Here is a 24,292-nt window from a genome sequence, read left to right on the forward strand (position 1 = left end):
TCTCTCTCTCTCTCTCTCTCTCTTTCTCTCTCTCTCTCTCTCTCTCTCTCTCTCTCTCTCTCTCTCTCTCTCTCTCTCTCTCTGCCTATGAGCCTTGCATTCGGGAAGATGACAGTCCACATCTGGCCATCTTGATTCAGGTTTTCAGAGATTTCTCTAAATCACTCCAGGAAAATGCTGAAATAATCCCTCTGAAATCACACAATGAAGAGGTGTGAAAGTGTGGATTGGGAGGGGTGACAGGACATAGGAAGGGGAAACTGTTGGCTCGAAGATGTGGGGACAGTGGGTAAGTGGAGAATGAGGCCATGAGGATTATGGAAGCAAAGGATATTTTGCAAGAATAACTCACATCTACAAGTACATAATTCAGGAAAGTTGATGCTAGGTGTAAGGATCCTAATAGCACAGATTGTGAAGCAACTATTGAACTTAAGCATGTTGTGCTCAGCAGCATGTTGTGCCACTAGATGGTAAACTTTGTTCTTGGCCGCAGTTTGACAGTGGCTATTCATTCTACTGGACATATGACTGGTTGTCATGCTGACATAGAAGTCTGTGCAGTGGCTGTAGTAGAGATGATGTAACACATGGCTGCTATCACAGGTTGTCGTGCCTGTGATGGCACAAGATAAGTCTGTGACATGACTGGAGTTGTAAGTGCTGAATAGGTGAAACAGACAGGTCTTGCAACTGTGTCTTCCACAAGGATATGACACTTGTGGCAAGAGGTTGGTAGTGGGAGTGGCGTAAGGATGGACTACAATACCATGTAAAGTGCATGGGTGATGGAATATCACTTTAGGACAGATGAGAAGGAACTTGGGTAGGATCTCCCTCATTTTCAGGCATGATGACAGATATTCAAAGCTCTGGCAGGGGTATGGTTATTTACTACCCCAGGCCAGGGTGATGTTGGGTGATGATATGGGTGCTCCTTTGTAGAGGATTCATGGGGTTGGTGGGAGGATTTGGATGTGTGAGAATATGGCATATGCGATCTGTCTGCGGATTAGGTTTGGTTGGTAGTGCTTGTCTGTGGTGGTCCTCTTGAGGCCTTCAGGTTCACCCATGGGTGGCCAGGCTTCATTGTAGCGATTTTTTTGGTGTGGGTTCTGTCAAAATGCAGGTACTGTCAGTCGTTTGTGAGTTTAATATGGACAGAGGTGTGTATGGAGCCAACAGAGAGGTGGAAGTAAACATTCAAGAAGGTGGCACATTGGCCTAAGTGGATGGGAGGGAATGTGTTGAGGCTGTGAAGGAATGAGGACAGTGTGTCTTGGCCCCAAGTCCAGTTCGTGAAGATATTGTATATCAGCCTGGACCAGACAAGAGGTTAGGGGTCTTGGGAGGCTAGGAAGGTTTCCTCTAGATGACCCATGAACAGGGTGGCATAGGAAGCTGCCGTGCAGCTGCCCATGGCTGTGCTGCTGGTTTTTAATATACCTTCCCCTTGAAGGAGTAGCAGTTTTGTGTGAAGTTATAGCTGGTAAGGCTTATTAGGAATGGGGCAGTGTCTTTTGAGTTGGAAGGACATTGGGAGAGGTAGTGTTCAATAGTGGCATGGCCGTGCGCATGAGGAATGTCAGTATATAGGGAAGTGTCATCAACAGTGATGAGTAGGGGTCCAGGCGGTAAAGGGGTGGGGATGGTAGAGAGTCAGTGAAGGAAGAGGTTGGTATCTTTGATGTGAGAGGCTAGGCTTCAGGCAATTGTTGGTCAAAAGAGCAGAAACTCGTTTGGTGTGAGTACAATAACCAGCTACAATGGGGCATCCAGGATTGATGGTTTGTGGATTTTGGGGAGCATGTAGAAAATGGGTGTCATGGTGTCACTGGAGTGAGCAGAGAGGTGGACTCAGTGGACAGATTCTGGGATATACATAAAGATTTCAGTAGTGGTTGGAGGTTACATTGGACTGCTGTGATGGGATCAGTGTGGCAGAGCTTGTAGATGAATGAGCCAGACAGTTGGTAGTAGCCTTCTGGCAGGTAGTCACTATGATTCATCACTACCAGTGGTAGAACCATTGTCTGCAGGGAGTATGATTAAATTAAGGTTTGTTTTGATGTTGTGAATAGTTGTCCTTTCTTCTATTGAGAGATTTGCATTCTTGGGAAGGTACCTGGCAAAGGATGGTGAGCCCAAGTTGGAAGTAAGGAACTCCTGAAAGGTGGCCCATGGGATGGCTAGGTGGGAGGGAGGAGGGTCACAGTTGATGTGTTAGACCATCAAAATCCTGAGCTGGTTGGAGGGCCCTGCTCATAATGCTCCAAATGTTCTCAGTTATGGAGAGATCTGGTGACTTTGCTGACTGAGGTAGGGTTTGGCAAGCATGAAGTCAACTCTCACTGTGGACAGAAGGGCATTCTTGATGCAATGTAAGCCCAGGGTGGCTTACCATGAAGGGCAACATAATGGGGTATACAGTAACATTGAAATACCACTGTGCTGTAAGGGTGCTGCGGATGACAGCCAAAGTGGCCAACCAAGAAAAGGCATGCCAAACCACCAATCCAGGTTGTCTAGCATTATGGCAGGCATTAGCCAGGTTGGTATCCCACTAGTGTCTGGGACATCTCCCAACACATCTTCGCTGGACATCAGGGCTCAATTCGAAGCAGGATTCATCACTCAAGACAGTTATACTCAAGAGATTCCAGGCCAGAGATGTGTCTGTAAAGACCCTGGACAGTGGTGGGATGCCATCCTGAATGTTGTCTGCTATATGGCCTGACAATCGAGGGTGATGATCTGGTGTGCCATTTCTTTTCATAGGAGGACCCCTTTGGTTGTCATCTGCAGCACCCTTACAGCACACCTGTATGTCACCAGTATTCCACTCCCCATTTTGTTGCACTTTATGGCAAGCCATCCTGGACTTACATTTTAGAAAAGATAAAGTCTGCCTGCATAGGCTAAAGCTTCTACTGCTTGTCTTCATGCTTGCCAAACCCTACCTCAGTCAGCAATGTCACTGGATCTCTCCCCAATTGAGATCATGTGGAGCACTATGGTTGGTTGGTTTATGGGATTAAAGGGACCAGACTGCTACGATCATTGGTCCCGGAGCACTATGGGCTGAGCTCACCAACCATCTCGGGATTTTCATGAATGAACACACAATTTGGACAGAATCTGGCACAATGTACCTCAGGAGGACATTCAACAACTCTATCAATGCTAAGCTGAATAACTGCTCACGTAATGGCCAGAGATGGACCAACACATTATTGACTTGCTCAATTTGCGGAGCTCCTTCTCTTGAATAAATTATCCATCTTTTCTGAAATTGTATTCATTTTTTTGTCTGTACATCTACATCACACCAATTGATTTCTGTCACATTCAGATCATTCCACCATGGAGCATATCTTTTTGTTTTTTTCCACATTATCACATCCTATAGCATGCAGACATCTAGGTCATAGTTCAAGGACTTTTACTTCTCTAAAGTGCTACTGGATTCATGATTATAGGCATTAGAAACATTAATAAACATGTAACAATGTGACAGAAAGGTCAAGGTCAGTTTTTTTATGTATACTTATACATAACGGATCATTTTTCAGATATCCAGATCAGTACCTATCTTGAAAAAGTAATTTAAGAATTTTTTCAATTTTGAAATTGTTTTTAAATACATTGTATTGTTATTGAAATAAGGAATAAAATATACATTTTGTTATTTTGCTCATACACAGTCAGCCAGCAATGTAGTGAAGATGGAATGGAATTTACTCTTAGAACACCTGAGGGATTCTTTGGCCGCATCTATACATATGGTTTCTATGATCGCTGTTTCTTCCGGGGGAATGGAGGAACACTGAATGTTTTGAGAATAAGTGGTGCACAGGGCTACCCAGAATGTGGAACACAAAGGGTTTGTTGATGAGAAAATATCATTTTCATTTTTTCATAAAAATAGTAAAACTATTTCACAGTGTCGTTTACATAGTGGTTTCAGTTTTTGAATTTAGATTTTTTTGATCAGTATGTAACATTCATGTTTGATAATAAATTTCCATGAGAAATTTTCATAGTCATGTGGAAATAATAAATTATTGCCTTTTCTTTTGAAAATCAATTTCATATCTAAGGCATTCTGTGCTTCTATTTCACAGAATGGCATCTTGAGTTAAAGTTAATACACATTTGTTAACTTCAGCTTCTTTTAAAATTTTCCATCTGTGACAGTAGACAGCTTCCAATTGGTAGTTTTATTTTTTAACTAAGAAATCATTTGAATAGACAACTGGCTGCCACTGAAGGTCTCATTCTGGATCTGTGTTATATTTCATGTCAAGTCTGCTGTTATTAAATCACCATACAGATGCAACACTAATTAATTTGTAATCCTTATTTTCTTATTGGTTAAATTTTTATGCTATATATCATTAATCAATCTTTATTATCTTACTTACATGAACTGTTGAACTATAATGTGAATGTATCTGTGGTTTGTTTGTGAGCAATAACTACAATTTGCCTGTCTAAATAAAACTGACATATTCTATTTATCCTTGTTGCAACTTTGTCTCACCAGATCTTTGGATAGGTTTTCTTCCTATCAAGTCAATCCAAAAAATAACATTTTTATCCTGCAAGGCTTATTTGTATTTCTGTATTGCACCAACATCCTGCATATGATACTGTCTTTTCAGACTTCCTATTACAATCTACATTAATTACAACATACTTTTCCTTAAACAGAAACAACATCAAAATATTTGTTTCCGTCTATCCATGGATTATGCAAAATTATATCTGTACAACTGCTTGTGATATATTTAATTGATTCTGAAGCAGCAGTCAACAAACCACTTATGTAAATAAATCACAAACACCCTCAAAATTCATATCCAGAGCAATTTGTATGCAAGACCTTGGATGTCCTCTTCGATAGTATACACTAGTGCAAAATGAGTACCTTGTAGCAATTGTCTCACATGAATGAAGTTTTATTCACATACACAGTTTCATTCACATACACAGGGTGTGTATAAGGTACTATTACAATCACAGTATCATACACCAATGCACAGATGATCTTGGACAACTGTTCCAACATATCATATGCCCTCCTCTAGCTGCAGCTCAGACCAGCAATTGGTAATAGAGAAAATAATGTAGGTATTAGCTGTCACCTTGCAAGAGATAGTGTTCCATACTGGTTCCACTTGCTGAAACTTTTAAGCAAAGGATTTAGCCTGTAATACACACCATACTAGATACAATTCCATCATGTTGTACAGAAGCCCATTGGGAGAGATATCTGCTGTCACAGGCCAAATCATTGAGCTTATTATTGAACCACTACTGCCCATTATAACACATACCTTCAAAAAAATTGCAAGTGTTTTCCCTGAAGCTTGGAAGCAGCTACATAAGCCACTACTTAAAAAGGATGTTGCCACAGCACCCTCTGACTACCAACCAATCTGCCCTCTTTCTGCACCGTCCAGCAACCTACCTAAGTACAAACAACCTACTAGATGAATACAACCAGATGTCCATAAACATCACAGCACAACATCTGCCTTAATGAAGGTAACAGATGATGTGAAGCTTGCCATGGATACACAAGAGGCAACTGTCATGTGCTTCTTAGACTTCAGAAAAGTCTTTGACACTGTCAGCTTCAAAATTTTACTTGCCAAAATTAGCAGCCTGAATTTCTTGTGAAGTGCAGTGCAATGGTTTTGCACATACCTGACGTCTCACCAGTAATGTGTCCTGTCCAGGACCATTAAGTCACAATGGAGGCAGGCAGTATCAGACATCACCCAGGCTTCAGAACTAAGTCCTATACTTTTTCCACTGTATATCAATGATGTGTCATCAGCTTTGTCCTACTACAAATACCACATGTGCACCTTCAATTGTATCTAAGTACAAAACCGATAAACTTGAAGTGCTATTGAGAATCTCAATACTGACCTGTGTGTGCTATAAAAATTGGTGCAAGATAAAGGTTTAAAAACTCAATCCAGATGGTACTTATTGGTCATTCTAGGCTCATTAGACTGATTAGATTAGATTAGATTAGATTAATACTAGTTCCATGGATCATGAATACGATATTTCGTAATGATGTGGAACGAGTCGAATTTTCCAATACATGACATAATTAGGTTAATTTAACAACATACTTAAGTTAATATAACAACTTTATTTTTTTTGTGTTTTTTTGTTTTTCTTTATTTTTTATTTTTTTTATTTTTTTTTATTTTTTTTATTTTTTTTAATATTTTTGTTTTTTTTTCTTAATTTATATCTAAAAATTCCTCTATGGAGTAGAAGGAGTTGTCATTCAGAAATTCTTTTAATTTCTTCTTAAATACTTGTTGGTTATCTGTCAGACTTTTGATACTATTTGGTAAGTGACCAAAGACTTTAGTGCCAGTATAATTCACCCCTTTCTGTGCCAAAGTTAGATTTAATCTTGAATATTGAAGATCGTCCTTTCTCCTAGTATTGTAGTTATGCACACTGCTATTACTTTTGAATTGGGTTTGGTTGTTAATAACAAATTTCATAAGAGAGTATATATACTGAGAAGCTACTGTGAATATCCCTAGATCCTTAAATAAATGTCTGCAGGATGATCTTGGGTGGACTCCAGCTATTATTCTGATTACACGCTTTTGTGCAATAAATACTTTATTCCTCAGTGATGAATTACCCCAAAATATGATGCCATATGAAAGCAATGAGTGAAAATAGGCGTAGTAAGCTAATTTACTAAGATGTTTATCACCAAAATTTGCAATGACCCTTATTGCATAAGTAGCTGAACTCAAACGTTTCAGCAGATCATCAATGTGTTTCTTCCAATTTAATCTCTCATCAATGGACATACCTAAAAATTTGGAATATTCTACCTTAGCTATATGCTTCTGATTAAGGTCTATATTTATTAATGGTGTCATACCATTCACTGTACGGAACTGTATGTACTGTGTCTTATCAAAATTCAGTGAGAGTCCGTTTACAAGGAACCACTTAGTAATTTTCTGAAAGACAGTATTGACAATTTCCTCAGTTAATTCTTGTTTCTCAGGTGTGATTACTATACTTGTATCATCAGCGAAGAGAACTAACTTTGCCTCTTCATGAATATAGAATGGCAAGTCATTAATATATAATAAGAACAACAAAGGACCCAAGACTGACCCTTGTGGAACCCCATTCTTGATAGTTCCCCAGTTTGAGGAATGTGCTGATCTTTGCATGTTACGAGAACTACTTATTTCAACTTTCTGCACTCTTCCAGTTAGGTACGAATTAAACCATTTGTGCACTGTCCCACTCATGCCACAATACTTGAGCTTGTCTAGCAGAATTTCATGATTTACACAATCAAAAGCCTTTGAGAGATCACAAAAAATCCCAATGGGTGGTGTTCGGTTATTCAGAGCATTCAAAATTTGACTGGTGAAAGCATATATGGCATTTTCTGTTGAAAAACCTTTCTGGAAACCAAACTGACATTTTGTTAGTACTTCATTTTTACAGATATGTGAAGCTACTCTTGAATACATTACTTTCTCAAACATTTTGGATAAAGCTGTTAGAAGGGAGATTGGACGGTAATTGTTGACATCAGATCTATCTCCCTTTTTATGCAAAGGTATAACAATAGCATATTTCAGTCTATCATTAGACTGAAACATCAGGGATCCCTACTACCTGTAATACTAAATGGAACAAATATCAGCTTCTCCCCCTCAGCAAAGAGTCTAGGAGTAATATCAGATGAGAATCTAAATTTGACTGAGCACATAACTGCAATGTGTAAGAAGGCATCAGCATTCCTCCATGTTCTACCAAAATATAAAAAGCCTTTCCGTCTTAAAATGAAAAAGAAACTTGTGCAGACACTTATACTTCTACATATTGATTACAGTACTGTTAGCCTGTTTGGTCTTTCTCAGGAAAGCTCATGGCACCTGGAACCAGTTATGAATGCCTGTATTCATTACATATGTGATGTTTGACTCTTTTATCATCTTTCACAATCATATGTGCAGCTATCCTGGCTGTGTTCAGACAGGCACAGAGATTTCCATACTCTCTGTCTTATCTACTGTCTTATCAACATACACTGTCCCTCATATCTTTCCCTCACCATTACACTCTTGTCTGAACAACATAGCAGAAACACCCATTCCCATCAGAGCAAAAACCTGTCTGTCCCACTCCGTCGTTCAGCCACTTTCTCACAGTCCTTCTCAGTAGCAGCAACACAACTCTGGAATAACCTCCCACATTATATTAGAGAAATAAATAATAGATCCAGCTTCAGAAGACAGTTAATGACTTAGCTACTGAAGCAACAATAATGATTACCATTGTCCCTGTACACACTCATTATTATTATTGTTATTATTATTATTGTTATTGTTGTTACTATTATCATCATTATCATTTTGACAGTAGCAGCAGCTGTAGAGATACTTGCCAGTATTAGCTTTATTAGTTCACAGTCCATATTATTTACCCATATTGTCACTACAGAAACTCAGATCATTTTAATAATATTTGTCATATTAAAGTTGTTGATACTTAGGTAACTATGATGCAAGAAAGGTATTATATGTGTGAAACTCTGGTCTGACGTAAGAAAGAGCCTGATGGTCCTAATAAGATGGAGTGAAATCAATAAATACACAAAAATAAAACCAAGTGAACAGGTATGCTAAATGAAACATGTCTGGTTGGAAATGTGTGAAGCCTTCAGTGATTACCATAGCAGAATTTTATTGAAACATACATCATAAAACCCAAAGAAATTCTGGCCAACTGTAAAGGCTGTGAGCAGCACCAAAGTTAGTGTCCAGAGAGTGATGAACAACATAAGAACTGAAACTGAGGTTAGGAAAGCAAAGGAGGAAGTGCGTAACTCTTCTGTCAAAGGAATTTCGAGGTGTACTGCCCCAGTTTAATTCTTTGGTGTAGATATTAGTGTCAGCGGCATTGAGAAAGAGCTAAAATTGAACAAAACTCCAGGGCCCAATGGAATCTCTGTCAGATTCCATACATAATTTGTGGTTGCGTTATCTCGTTTTTTAATCATAATATACTGTAATTCCCTTAAACAATAAGCTGAGCCCAATAAGCTGTGCCCACAGATCACATTTGTCTACAAAAAGGGTAGCAAAAGTGATCCACAAAACCACCCTCTACTATCTTTGATACACATCTGTTGAACAACCTTAGAATATATTCTGAGCTCGAACATAATGAGGTATCTCAAATAGAAAACTTCCTTCATTCCAACCCATATGGATTCTGTGAACACTGAAATGGGAAACCCAGCACACACTTTTTCACATGATATCTTGAAAGCCATACATTAAGGCAATCAGATGGATGCAGTACTTCTTGTCTTCCAAAAAGTGTTTGGCTCAGTACTATGCAACTGGTTATTTTTTAAAGTACTATTTTATGGGGGTATCAATGAAAATTTATGACTGGACTGAAGACCTTTTAATAGTGAGGGTGCAGTGTGTTGCGTTGGATGGAGGGTCATCGACAAAATTAGAAGTGCCAAAATTAGAGGTGCCAAAGAATATGTATTGGTTGCCACACCATTAATACACAAATGTCTTGTACATGTGGTGCTCTGCAGTTTGCATTCATAGTGTACATAAACATATTTATCTATCTGGAGGAGTGGTCTTCAGTTTGTCCTTCATATTAAACACTAACCTGTTGCCATGTGTATCATTTTTCTAATTTTCAAGTCCATTGTATCTCTGTAAATATAAGTTCCACTCACTAGTGTGGTATTTCCCCGTTTAAGTTCCTCAGTCCATCAAAAATATTCATCCACTGCTTTCTTTCTGTTTTGCTCAAAAGTTGTAATTATCACTGCTATGATTTTCTCCCCAAATTCCACTATGATTTGCTAACATCAACTCTAAGAAAAATGCAATGAACAGCCTCTCTTTTTAGACTTATGTAGCTGGGAGAAGACTTTTGATTCAGTCCAAAGATCTACTGCATGAACAGTTGTTGTTCACTACTAGTGTGCACCACATTCTGTTGATCCAATTGAGATCATGATCTGTCAAGTATGGGATGACTGGAAACATTCTGTACTTACACAACATGTCTGAATTAATTATTGTCATTGTCTTAATTCTGATCTTACATAGACAGGACCATAATTATTTGCATACACTAGCTGTCTTAATATTATGTTTATCAGCCATGCTACATGGAATGTTATTAGATAATTTGGATATTGATCTTGGATATTACATTGATGAAGGTTTTGTTTGCAATATGGCTGAATTTCTCTCTGGAAACTAGATTAAGTCATACACTATGTGATCAAAAGTATCTGGACATCTGGCTGAAAATGACTTACAAGTTTGTGGTGCCCTCCATTGGTAATGCTGGAATTCAATATGGTGTTGACCCACCCTTAGCCTTGATGACAGCTTCCACTCTACAGGCATATGATCAATCAGGTGCTGGAAGGTTTCTTGGGGAATGGCAGCCGGAATGGAGTGCTGCATTGAGGAGAGGTATCAATGTCAGTCGGTGAGGCCTGGCACGATGTCAGCGTTCCAAAACATCCCAAAGGTGTTCCATAGGATTCAGGTCCGGACTCTGTGCAGGCCAGTCCATTACAAGGATGGTATTGTTGTTTAGCCACTCTACCACAGGCCGTGCATTATGAAAAGGTGCTCGATCGTGATGAAAGATGCAATCGCCATCCCCAAATTGCTCTTTAACAGTGGGAAGCAAGAAGGTGCTTAAAGCATCAATGTAGGCCTGTGCTGTGATAGTGCCATGCAAAACAACAAGAGACACAAGCCGCCTTCATGAAAAACACAACCACACTATAACACCACCCCCTCTGAATTTTGCTGTTGGCACTACACACGCTGGCAGATGATGTTCACCGCGCATTCACCATATTCACACCCTGCTATCAGATTGCCAAATTGTGTACCATGATTTGTCATTCCATACAACATTTTTCCAGTGTTCAATCGTCCAATGCTTATGCTCCTTACACCAAGCGAGGTGTTGTTTGGCATTTACCAGTGTGATGTGTGAATTATGAGCAGTCGCTTTACCATTAAATCCAAGTTTTCTCACCCCCCGCCTAACTCTCATAGTACTTGCAGTGGATCCTGATGCAATTTGGAATTTCTGTGTGATGGTCTGGATAGATGTCTGCCTATTACGCATTATGACCCTCTTCAACTGTCGGTGGTCTCTGTCAGTCAACAGACGAGGTCGACCTGTACACTTTTGAGCTGTATGTGTCCCTTCATGTTTCCACTTCACTATCACATAAGAAACAGTGGATCTAGGGATGTTTAGGAGCGTGAAAATCTCGCATACAGACATATGACACAAGTGAAACCCAATCACCTGACCACATTCGAAGTCCATGAGTCCCATGGAGCGCCCCATTCAGCTCTCTCACGATGTCTAATGACTACTGAGGTCGCTGATATGGAGTACCTGGCAGTAGGTGGCAGTACAATGCACCTAATATGAAAAACGTATGTTTTGGGGGGTGTCTGGATAGTGTAGAAGTAATGGAACTCGAATATGCTCTCAGACCATATATGCTGTAAACATTGATGTAAATATCACTGATGTTTGAACACTGCATTAAGGATTCATCATAAACCTTTAACTATAGCTTCAGGCTTTTTTACAGAGGGCACATTTATGATGAAATCATATCTGAGAGAAACCCTGCAAAAATCTAAGGTAGACTTAAAAAGACTGCAGGTTTGTACTAGTATTTTCTGCTCAGCACATATATAAATTATGTGAAGTAGTGTGGTTATAAATTTATTGAGTGGTGATTGGAACTAGTTAAATCATGCAGACAGTCAAGAGTAAACAACTGTCAGGACATAGTCAGGATTGAATATATGCCCAGAAAGTAATGCACCACATTTTTTTTTCTGCTGAAAACAATGCTATGAATGTGAAACGTTATGTATGTATTATCTGGAGTCTCCTGAGTGAGCATGCCAAGTTTCCAACACTTCCAACAGGTAGCGTAGCTGCAGGACAGTTTCAAAGTGGCATCTGTAGGTGATGTACATTACAATCAACATGCCGTCATTGTATTTCTCATTGCAGAGAAATACACTGTGTGAAATATTCACAAACACTTGTGCAAAATCTATGGACCATCTGCTGTCGACAGAAGTACAGTTAATTGCTGGGCACAGAGGGTGAGATCATCAGAAGGCAGTGCAGCAGAGCTCCATGATTTGCAGTGTTGGGGAGACCATCCGCGGCTGTCACACCTGACATGTTGCAGTGAGCTTGCATTGTCATTCACAAGGACAGATGCATTACAGCATTACAACTCAGCATTTGGTGCTGCATCTGTCAATCAGCAAAAGAAATGTGGATGCAATTATCTGCACTCTTGGATATTCAAAAGTGTGTGCAAGATTGGTCCCGCAGGTCTAATGGTGGATCACAAATCACACAGAAAAAACATTTGTCATGATTTGTTGCAACATTTTGAAGTTGAGGGGGAGGCCTTCTTGTCCCAGATTGAGACAGGTGATAAAACCTGGGTTCACCATTTTGAGCCCAAAACAAAACAAGTGTTGATGGAATGGCACCATTCCCACTCCCCACAGAAGAAAAAATTCAAAGCGACTGCTTCCACTGGTAAGGTCATGATCATCATGTTCTGGGGCTGTGGAGATGTGATTCTTATTAATGTGATGCCAAGAGGCAGTACCATTAATTCAGAAGCATATGACAACACAGTAACAAAACTCGAGATGCGTTTCCGGCAACTTTGGCACTGCAACAACCCAAGAGATGTTTTGGTGCAACATAATAAAGCTTGACCGCACACAAGTCTGAGGCTGCTGAACACATCCCAAAAGAGGGTTGGACAGTGTTACTCCATCCACCCTACAGCCCTGACCTAGCCCCCTTGGACTTTCACTTGTCTGAGCCATCAAAGGATGCCATTCATGGAAGACATTTTGAGGACAATGAGGAGGTGATTCACACAGTGAAGCACTGCTCTGCCACCAGGACAAACATTGGTACTGACAGGGCATACACACCCTTGTTTCATGCTGGAGGAAGACCATAGAAGAGGATGAAGTTTATGTGGAAAAAATAGGGTGCGTAGATAAAAATGTTGTGCATTACTTTCTGGGTAGCCCTCGTATAAACTCAATTGTAAGTGAGGAAAATAACAGGCATACGTCCATTGGGGAAAGCTCCCATGTTCACTCTTCTACTGGTGCCAGATCGTCAAATTTTTACTTTTATTTCACTGTGACTACCAGTGTTGACTTTTCATCAAGTTGTAGTGTTACACATTTTTGTTATCAACAATTTAGGCGGCCACATTTTCAGACTTACTTTCATGAGTCAAAAACTTGTGCTATATCCACTTTACTGTAATGTTAACTAGCTGCTTACCTCATAGTGATTTGCACAAAATGTAACTTCATTGTAAAATAACATCACATATACCAAAACGAAATTATTTTGAATGTAAGTCCAGGAATGTTTATTTTCAGTATGGTGACACCATGACAAACATTGTAGTTGTACAATTCAGTGATTATGTACAAACTGGACGAGATAAAAGGTATAATCTAACTTGTTTGTTCCGTGGACCTGGAGAAGCTGTGGTTACATCTGGATACATTGGAGCTGGGTAATTATGATTTAATTTTGAATTTACTCTCTACAGTATTTGAGTTATTTGGAGCTACATTAATTGTTTGTTTGTTATCTTTATAGTTAAGTGTGATTTTGAAAAATTTTCTTGTTTTTTTTTGCGTTATTTGTGTCCGGCATTGATGTATTCAACCTTAAAATTTTAAACAATATTTTGAACCACCATATGGACTATCTCCAGTTTCCACTAGAATTCTGTATAGCCTAGTCACTTACTAGTTCTTATTTTTGCACCCCAAAGAGTTAGTCATAAACTGTGTTAATTAACTTTAGAAGAATAAGGGACATTGGCTGTCTATTACGATACCTCCAATGAGACCCTAAAATTTGTGGCCATGTAATATCAGTATGTAACGTTCTCAGTTACATGTGTAATACATTATTAATTCATGGTATTTTTAACAGGCCTTTTTTAAGCCTCACTAGATGTAAAGTGTAACCTCAAACTTTAATACCTTCTATCCAGTTTTTAAAAAAAATTTAGAGATCATGTTCTCAAGGCTTGTCACCCACCTGCATAGTAATGCAGTACTCCATTAATCACAGTTTGGATTTAAAAAGGGCTGCTCTGTGGAAGCAGCTATTTCCGCATTCACTGAGCAGATAATGTAACTTTAAATTATATGTGTCAGCAACTGGCATCTTTTGTAACATTAAAGGCATTTGACTGAGTCAATTATGATATTCTAGAAGAAGTATTTTGTTTTTATATGATAAATGGTTCAGTACATACCTATTAGAATAAACAAGTTCCAGAAAATTACACTAATATGTTCGAGTAATACATATATTTTATGGGGTTCAGCACAGGCCCATTACTGGTCTTGCTTTATGTTAATGATCTATCACTTTATTTGAATCAGGAGGCAGAATTACTAGTCTTTTTGTAGATGATACAAGCATTATAGTTAAACAAAGCAAAGAAACATCAACACAGAAAATAGTAAATTTTTTATGTTATTAGTTGGGTTTTGCAAAAACTTTGTAAAACACCATCCATCCAGTATTACACTCTCAAAAGTATCTCAACCTCTTATTAATGTAATGTACCAACAAAGCCGGCTGAAGTGGCCGTGCGGTTCTATACGCTGCAGTCTGGAACCGCGAGAGCGGCTATGGTCGCAGGTTCGAATCCTGCCTCGGGCATGGATGTGTGTGATGTCCTTAGGTTAGTTAGGTTTAACTAGTTCTAAGTTCTAGGGGACTAATGACCTGAGAAGTTGAGTCCCATAGTGCTCAGAGCCATTTGTACCAACAAAAATAATAAATAGAGTAAAAACTTAAGAGTCCATATTGATGAAAACTTAAACTGGAAAAACTATTTAGAAGAACTATGACAGCATTAACTTAAGATACTTTTATCAAGACAGTAATTGCCAATTTGGGGCCTGAAATCAGTAAGTTAACATCTTTTGCATATTTTCATTCACTTGTGTCCTACAGGATAATGTTCTGGGGTAACTCCTCACTTGGGTAAAATGTACAAAAGAAGGTAATTTTAAACGTGTGCTGAAACACGTATAGGCATCTGTTCAAGCAATTTGGCATATTAACTATTGCACAACAGTACATTTATTCACTGGTGAAATTTGTTATCTGCAATCAATTGCAGTTTGGAAATAACAGAGATATAAATAAATACAATAGTAGCAGCAAAATGACCTGTACTTTCCTCTGGTGAATGTGGCACAGAATGGAGGAAAATATATGACTACAAAACTCTTCAGCAATCTTCCCATGGAAGAACTGTTTTCAAATGTAGATTGAAGTCATTTTTCTTGAAAAATTGCTTCTATTCCATAATGGTAGTCTCGATGGGAAATACGTAGTCAATTACAAACCTGTAAATGGCTAGAGACTGTCATGATGTGTAACTGTTGTGTTCTGAGAACCCAAATATTATGACCTCACTGCTAATGATAAATGGGTGGAAAGTTGGCCAAAGCGATCTTTCGCTGTAGGTATCTGGACAAGAAAGCAAAAGATTAGTTGACATAAGTGCACTTTAAATAAATATGATTTACTCAGATTGTGTGAAAGAACTGCTACACTGTTGACTACTTGTGGCAGCCATGGCTAGCTATAAACAATGTCCTGATGTGGGTGAGCATCTAAGTACACTGAATATTTGCCAGTAGAGGTAGATATTAACAACTTGGTCTGTGTCCAAGTAAACTGAATGTTTGCCAGTAGAGATAACTATCAACAACTTGGTGTAACATTCAGCAGTAAATAGCAACACAGAAGTAATCTCAACTAGCAGCAATCTTGAACTAAAAGACTGGTGTCCAGGTGGCTGTCACTTATAACACCATCCTGGTGGTCTTCACTGGTCAGCAGCCTGGAGGATCTTCATTGGTGGTGAAGTTCAAAGCACCAGTTGTCTCTCCAACTTTTTCAACTGAAATATAGCACATCATAACATTTATTGTGAAATGCAAAATGTTATTAGGATCTCCACAATGCTCAACAACAACTTACTTTCTTTTCTCTAAATTTTTCATCTCTCCTTAGCAAATTTCTCATAGCACATATTCATTCCTTCAGTGTATGATTATTATTATCACTGTTATCATTTTGTTACTTCTCCCACCTCATCTCACTTACATCATGATGGGTCTAACTTGGCCTATGTTTACTTTTGGCCTGTGTTTGCCAAGTTCACAATGCTTTCATATATCTCTGGAGGAAGTAACTCAAGAGTACCAAAAGAAAGTAATCGGCTTCAGTTTTTAAATTTGTTAGCATACCAAGTGTGTTTCTTTTGATTATCATCACAAAAACTCTGTTATTTAAGTCTTGAATATTATACAAACACAATTAATGTCATTTTCTGATCTCAGACTCCAAGGACAACAGCTGTTATAATATAATTATACAAGTATTATTCCTTCTTTTAATAAATGATTTTTGTTTACACTGATTATGAAACACTTTTCCAGCTCCTGTTAACACATTTCCAGATGTATCACAACCTGCTTTATGCAGGTTGAGAGTGTAGCATCGTGTTTTAGTACCTGAATAGTGTAATTTTGCTTAGTCTCCTTCCGCCGCCGAGCAGTGTCAGCAGTGCGCAAGTAGCAGCATTACTGCATTTACTAGGCAATCTTGTATTTTAATAACCGTTTAAATTTTGTCGATTTGTTTACGCTCTCTGTAGATTAGTTCAGACGTTCTTAGCAAAACAGTTTTTAGCATGGATAGGGACTGCAACTGCTGTGTTCGGATGCAGGCTGAGTTGGCATCCCTTCGCTCCCAGCTTCAGGCAGTGTTGGCTTCGGTCACACAGCTTGAGGCTGTTGCCAATGGGCATCACTGTGGGGGTCGGGATGGGGGTTTGTCGGGGACGGCCAGCTCGTCCCACGCATCCCCTGATCGGACTACGACTGTGGTTGCCCGGGATACTGCCCGCATTGAGGCCGATCCCTCACCTGTGGTAGAGTGGGAGGTCGTTTCAAGGTGTGGCAGGGGGCGAAAGACATTCCGGAGGGCTGAACGGAAAGCCTCTCCAGTTTGTCTGACGAACCGGTTTCAGGCTCTGTCTCAGGCTGATACTGATCTTCGGCCTGACATGGCTGCTTGTCCTGTTCCAGAGGTTGCCCCTCAGTCTGCAAGATCCGGGCAGTCGCAGAGGGTGGGCTTACTGGTAGTTGGGAGCTCCAACGTCAGGCGCGTAATGGGGCCCCTTAGGGAAATGGCAGCAAGAGAGGGGAAGAAAACCAATGTGCACTCCGTGTGCATACCGGGGGGAGTCATTCCAGATGTGGAAAGGGTCCTTCCGGATGCCATGAAGGGTACAGGGCGCACCCATCTGCAGGTGGTCGCTCATGTCGGCACCAATGATGTGTGTCGCTATGGATCGGAGGAAATCCTCTCTGGCTTCCGGCGGCTATCTGATTTGGTGAAGACTGCCAGTCTCGCTAGCGGGATGAAAGCAGAGCTCACCATCTGCAGCATCGTCGACAGGACTGACTGCGGACCTTTGGTACAGAGCCGAGTGGAGGGTCTGAATCAGAGGCTGAGACGGTTCTGCGACCATGTGGGCTGCAGATTCCTCGACTTGCGCCATAGGGTGGTGGGGTTTCGGGTTCCGCTGGATAGGTCAGGAGTCCACTACACGCAACAAGCGGCTACACGGGTAGCAGGGGTTGTGTGGCGTGGGCTGGGCGGTTTTTTAGGTTAGATGGCCTTGGGCAAGTACAGAAAGGGCAACAGCCTCAACGGGTGCGGGGCAAAGTCAGGACATGCGGGGACCAAGCAGCAATCGGTATTGTAATTGTCAACTGTCGAAGCTGCGTTGGTAAAGTACCGGAACTTCAAGCGCTGATAGAAAGCACCGAAGCTGAAATCGTTATAGGTACAGAAAGCTGGCTTAAGCCAGAGATAAATTCTGCCGAAATTTTTACAAAGGTACAGACGGTGTTTAGAAAGGATAGATTGCATGCAACCGGTGGTGGAGTGTTCATCGCTGTTAGTAGTAGTTTATCCTGTAGTGAAGTAGAAGTGGATAGTTCCTGTGAATTATTATGGGTGGAGGTTACACTAAACAACCGAACTAGGTTAATAATTGGCTCCTTTTACCGACCTCCCGACTCAGCAGCATTAGTGGCAGAACAACTGAGAGAAAATTTGGAATACATTTCACGTACATTTTCTCAGCATGTTATAGTCTTAGGTGGAGATTTCAATTTACCAGATATAGACTGGGACACTCAGATGTTTAGGACGGGTGGTAGGGACAGAGCATCGAGTGACATTATACTGAGTGCACTATCCGAAAATTACCTCGAGCAATTAAACAGAGAACCGACTCGTGGAGATAACATATTGGACCTACTGATAACAAACAGACCCGAACTTTTCGAATCTGTATGTACAGAACAGGGAATCAGTGATCATAAGGCCGTTGCAGCATCCCTGAATAAGGAAGTTAATAGGAATATAAAAAAAGGGAGGAAGGTTTATCTGTTTAGCAAGAGTAATAGAAGGCAGATTTCATACTGCCTAACAGATCAAAACGAAAATTTCTGTTCCGACACTGACAATGTTGAGTGTTTATGGAAAAAGTTCAAGGCAATCGTAAAATGCGTTTTAGACAGGTACATGCCGAGTAAAACTGTGAGGGACGGGAAAAACCCACCGTGGTACAACAACAATGTTAGGAAACTACTGCGAAAGCAAAGAGAGCTCCACTCCAAGTTTAAACGCAGCCAAAACCTCTCAGACAAACAGAAGCTAAACAATGTCAAAGTTAGCGTAAGGAGGGCTATGCGTGAAGCGTTCATTGAATTCGAAAGTAAAATTCTATGTACCGACTTGACAGAAAATCCTAGGAAGTTCTGGTCGTACGTTAAATCAGTAAGTGGCTCGCAACAGCATATCCAGACACTACGGGATGATGATGGCATTGAAACAGAGGATGACACGCGTAAAGCTGAAATACTAAACACCTTTTTCCAAAGCTGTTTCACAGAGGAAGACCGCACTGCAGTTCCTTCTCTAAATCCTCGCACAAACGAAAAAATGGCTGACATCGAAATAAGTGTCCAAGGAATAGAAAAGCAACTGGAATCACTCAATAGAGGAAAGTCCACTGGACCTGACGGGATACCAATTCGATTCTACACAGAGTACGCGAAAGAACTTGCCCCCCTTCTAACAGCCGTGTACCGCAAGTCTCTAGAGGAACGGAGGGTTCCAAATGATTGGAAAAGAGCACAGATAGTCCCAGTCTTCAAGAAGGGTCGTCGAGCAGATGCGCAAAACTATAGACCTATATCTCTTACGTCGATCTCTTGTAGAATTTTAGAACATGTTTTTTGCTCGCGTATCATGTCATTTCTGGAAACCCAGAATCTACTATGTAGGAATCAACATGGATTCCGGAAACAGCGATCGTGTGAGACCCAACTCGCCTTATTTGTTCATGAGACCCAGAAAATATTAGATACAGGCTCCCAGGTAGATGCTATTTTTCTTGACTTCCGGAAGGCGTTCGATACAGTTCCGCACTGTCGCCTGATAAACAAAGTAAGAGCCTACGGAATATCAGACCAGCTGTGTGGCTGGATTGAAGAGTTTTTAGCAAACAGAACACAGCATGTTGTTATCAATGGAGAGACGTCTACAGACGTTAAAGTAACCTCTGGCGTGCCACAGGGGAGTGTTATGGGACCATTGCTTTTCACAATATATATAAATGACTTAGTAGATAGTGTCGGAAGTTCCATGCGGCTTTTCGCGGATGATGCTGTAGTATACAGAGAAGTTGCTGCATTAGAAAATTGTAGCGAAATACAGGAAGATCTGCAGCGGATAGGCACTTGGTGCAGGGAGTGGCAACTGACCCTTAACATAGACAAATGTAATGTATTGCGAATACATAGAAAGAAGGATCCTTTATTGTATGATTATATGATAGCGGAACAAACACTGGTAGCAGTTACTTCTGTAAAATATCTGGGAGTATGCGTACGGAACGATTTGAAGTGGAATGATCATATAAAACTAATTGTTGGTAAGGCGGGTACCAGGTTGAGATTCATTGGGAGAGTGCTTAGAAAATGTAGTCCATCAACAAAGGAGGTGGCTTACAAAACACTCGTTCGACCTATACTTGAGTATTGCTCATCAGTGTGGGATCCGTACCAGGTCGGGTTGACGGAGAAGATCCAAAGAAGAGCGGCGCGTTTCGTCACTGGGTTATTTGGTAACCGTGATAGCGTTACGGAGATGTTTAATAAACTCAAGTGGCAGACTCTGCAAGAGAGGCGCTCTGCATCGCGGTGTAGCTTGCTCGCCAGGTTTCGAGAGGGTGCGTTTCTGGATGAGGTATCGAATATATTGCTTCCCCCTACTTATACTTCCCGAGGAGATCACGAATGTAAAATTAGAGAGATTAGAGCGCGCACGGAGGCTTTCAGACAGTCGTTCTTCCCGCGAACCATACGCGACTGGAACAGGAAAGGGAGGTAATGACAGTGGCACGTAAAGTGCCCTCCGCCACACACCGTTGGGTGGCTTGCGGAGTATCAATGTAGATGTAGATGTAGATGTAAAATAAAACAAAGTACAAACAACATAACATTTCCATAAGTGAAGAAACCGTTTTTAATAACATGACTTTTTGTAGTCATAGATACTTTCTTTCTATGCAACAGCATCCACAATTTGTGAAATGGAAATGAATATTTCAGGTCTGGAAGCCCAATTCCAATTGAATATTTGCCTGCTGAAAATTCATTGAGTTCAAGGGTGAGGTTGCTGATTTTGTACCAAGGACGTCCAACAACAACAATTGCTGTCGGTGATCCTTTGACATTTCGTCTCGAGGCACAAGATGGTTACAATTACGTTACTGATATTTTTGCTACAAATGTGATAGCAAGAGATCCATACTCTGGACGATCTGTGCAACTTATTGACAGATATGGGTGAGTAGATGAATAATTTAGCTAGAACAAAACAAATATTTTTGTGTTAAATTCACAACCACTGGTCTAACAAAATTAGTACCAAATATAAATGCCCATGGTTCTATATATTCTGTGAAGGGGATGAATGTTATGCATGGCTCTTTTTGTTGTTCATAATTAAATCTTGAAATATGCATTCCTTTTCAGGTGTCCAGTTGACAATTATGTTTTCCCAGGCCTTGATAGATCCAGATCAGGTGATGGGCTCGAGGCACGATTTAATGCTTTCAAAATACCTGAATCAAACTTTTTAGTGTTTGAAGCAACAGTTAGAACATGTCGTGATGGATGTCAGCCAGTATGTACAAACAAATTATTTTCATTTTGTTGCAATTTTATGATTAAAAATTTGAGAAATTTGTATGGCTTGTATAGATAAGAGGACATTATCATGTGTTGACACTCTGTTTATTAAATTATGTTAAAGGCAAAGGCAAAGTAAAAGTAGGTGTGTGTGTGTGGGGGGGGGGGGGGGTTGGTTTTCAATTGCACATTAAATAATGTGTGCTTCTCAAATATTATGATTATTGACAACAAATAGTACTGTTTCATCTGCGTACATATGTAACCTCTGTGATTTTATAAGATCAGACATGAGTCATCCATGAAAATGGCATGTTACTAACTTGCATGTTGTCCTCACTTGTATGTGGATCCATCTTGGAACATTGGAAATTTGTGACCGAATATCAGCAGCACCACTAGAAACACCTGAAATGTCATCATGATCATGATCATAATCTGCAGCAGCAGCAGCAGCCATTCAACAGCCACTGCTGGAAAAAGGCATGCTTTAGACTTTTACATGCATTACAGTTGTTATCTAGATACATCATTGTTATTCCTATATGTTTTCTCGTGTCGTCTTCTGTTAGTTCATCATCGTAATATTTCTGTATCTCTTGAAATCCAACAAAGAACTTCCTTGGTCCATGTACCATGCATTAACCTAGTTACACATCCTGCCCACCTCGATTCCATTTGGAGATAGTTACATCCTCCACTTCAACCTGTTTCCTGTTTTCCTGTTACTCCCAGTAATTAACAACATGTATCTCTACATTTCTCATTCAGAAACTCTAAGGATGAGAATTTTTCATGTTAAAAGTATATCTAAAACTGCCATAAGTTAAAACTGGCAATAACACATTTTCTTTTTCAGACACACTGGATGCTCAGTTTTGCAAACTTGTTCAGTGCACTTAAAGCACTTCAGGACACTTTATTCTTCTGTCTATTTTTTTTTTTTTTGTGTCTATCCAGTTGTTGCCTTTGACTGTCCTAAATACAAAATCTCAACTACAGATTCTATTGCCTGTTAACTTACACTTAACGTTATCATATTTGGTTCCCCAGAAACATGAAATTTCTTGAAAGGTTGGTTGGTTGGTTTAAAGGAGGGGGGGAAGGGACCAAACTGCGAGGTCATTGGTCCCTTTCTTGAAAGGCTACATTAATTTCATCAAGACAGTATACAGGGTTTATCACAATTAATAGCAAAAACTGACCCAAGTGTAAGTATACAATACTCGAAAGCACACACATGTAGTAAATATGGATTCACTACTGAAATGTTTGTGAGATATTTATGAATGTGTAGTTATGAGACACTACTGATTTCAGTATGAAATATTATCTTGGATAGCACAAATGTATTTTAAATGCAATTTTTTTCAATAACGTCTCCATGTGATTGGGTTTAAACATGACATAAACCCATATACTGTTGATGAGTTGACATATTGGCAGTGCTTCTCACTGAATGTGTGGTTGGGGTACTAGGTAACCATCTCACTGGACCTCACATTCTTCCAAGAAAATTTGATGTGTTAGGGAATACACCATATGCACAATGCAACAATGGCGTATTTTTCTGCCCATGTAATATGACATATAATGCACCAATATGGTCTACAATATGTGATTCAAGTATGACCTGTTCCTTGATCTCCAAGATCATTTGGCTTCAGGTATCTGAATTTTTCTGTCTGGAGTTGTCTCAAAAGTTAATTGTACAGTACTTCCATTGATTTGGTTGAAGAGTTGGAGCAGCAGGTTCTACAATGTTGTCCAGCTTTACAAGATGATCTGAAGGTGTTTAAACTAATTCATAACTCACTGCAGGGGTGAGTGCAGTATTACATCCAAATGCAAGGATGTGTATGGAACATTTCTTTCAACACACTGACTGCTGCATACATAGTGATAGATGCATCATCGCAATAAAATAAATTCCTAGCAACCATAAGCTTTGTGAAAATCGATTGTATGTTTGACTGATTTATTTTGCTGTTGGCCCACTTGAAAATGGCTATACAGCCAAATTTAGCCAATAATGGTTTACATAAGCATTATGTTCTGTAAATATACAGTCTTGGCACAAGTAATATCTTCTTTTGTAAAATTTCATTTTCAGTGTATTCACTGTACATTATTTTCATCTTAGTTTAGATGATTTTGAGGTCAGCTTTCAAGCTCTGAGTGTTAAGTTCTTCCATTCATTGTTGAAGATCACCCGTACTTACGGCAAAACAGTACAATGTCATCACCAAACTGAAGATGGTTCATATTAATAACATCAATAAATGGTTCTTCTTTTTCTTCTTCTTCTTCTTTTATCAGTTAGAACACCTAAAAAACTTATTTCTTGATGCAATAATTTACCAACAGCCGCATGTATTGTAGAAATTTATTTTATGAACTTCTTACTGTAGGAGTGCTGAAAATAGTTTTGATGGTATGGAACCTCCTTTCCAGCTTGCTCTTTCAGTTTTGAATTTTGAAGTAAAAATAAAGAAGAAAGGAAGATTAGGGTTTAATGTCCTTCCAATGAGGCCATTAGAAAAGAAGCAGCAGCTCAGACTGAGAAAGAATGTGAAAGTAAATGAATTGTGTTCCTTGGAGCAAACCACCTCAGCTTTCACCTAAGCGATTTAGGGAACCAATGGAAAACTTAAACATGAATGGTAACGTGGGAATTCAAACAGCTGACCTCAGGAATATGAGCTTAGTGTCTTACCACTGCTGCATATCATTTGGTGAAATATGAAGTGACAAGTAGATTGTCTTCTTTACAGGAAACATGACCAAATACTGACAGTAGTCTT

General features: G+C 39.7%; 1 protein-coding gene across 1 annotated transcript in view; it reads left to right on the plus strand.

Moving 5' to 3' along the window:
- LOC126470011 (uncharacterized) overlaps window positions 1-24,292 on the plus strand; it is a 169,321-nt gene that overhangs the window by 120,443 nt on the left and 24,586 nt on the right. The window contains exons 13-16 of the mRNA XM_050097489.1: window positions 3,705-3,883; window positions 13,548-13,687; window positions 20,907-21,143; window positions 21,333-21,483. Of these exons, the coding sequence (XP_049953446.1) occupies window positions 3,705-3,883; window positions 13,548-13,687; window positions 20,907-21,143; window positions 21,333-21,483 (707 nt within the window). The remainder of the gene's footprint in view (window positions 1-3,704; window positions 3,884-13,547; window positions 13,688-20,906; window positions 21,144-21,332; window positions 21,484-24,292) is intronic.

Source organism: Schistocerca serialis, chromosome 3, assembly GCF_023864345.2.
Source record: "Schistocerca serialis cubense isolate TAMUIC-IGC-003099 chromosome 3, iqSchSeri2.2, whole genome shotgun sequence".
In the NCBI taxonomy this organism is placed as follows: domain Eukaryota; kingdom Metazoa; phylum Arthropoda; class Insecta; order Orthoptera; family Acrididae; genus Schistocerca; species Schistocerca serialis.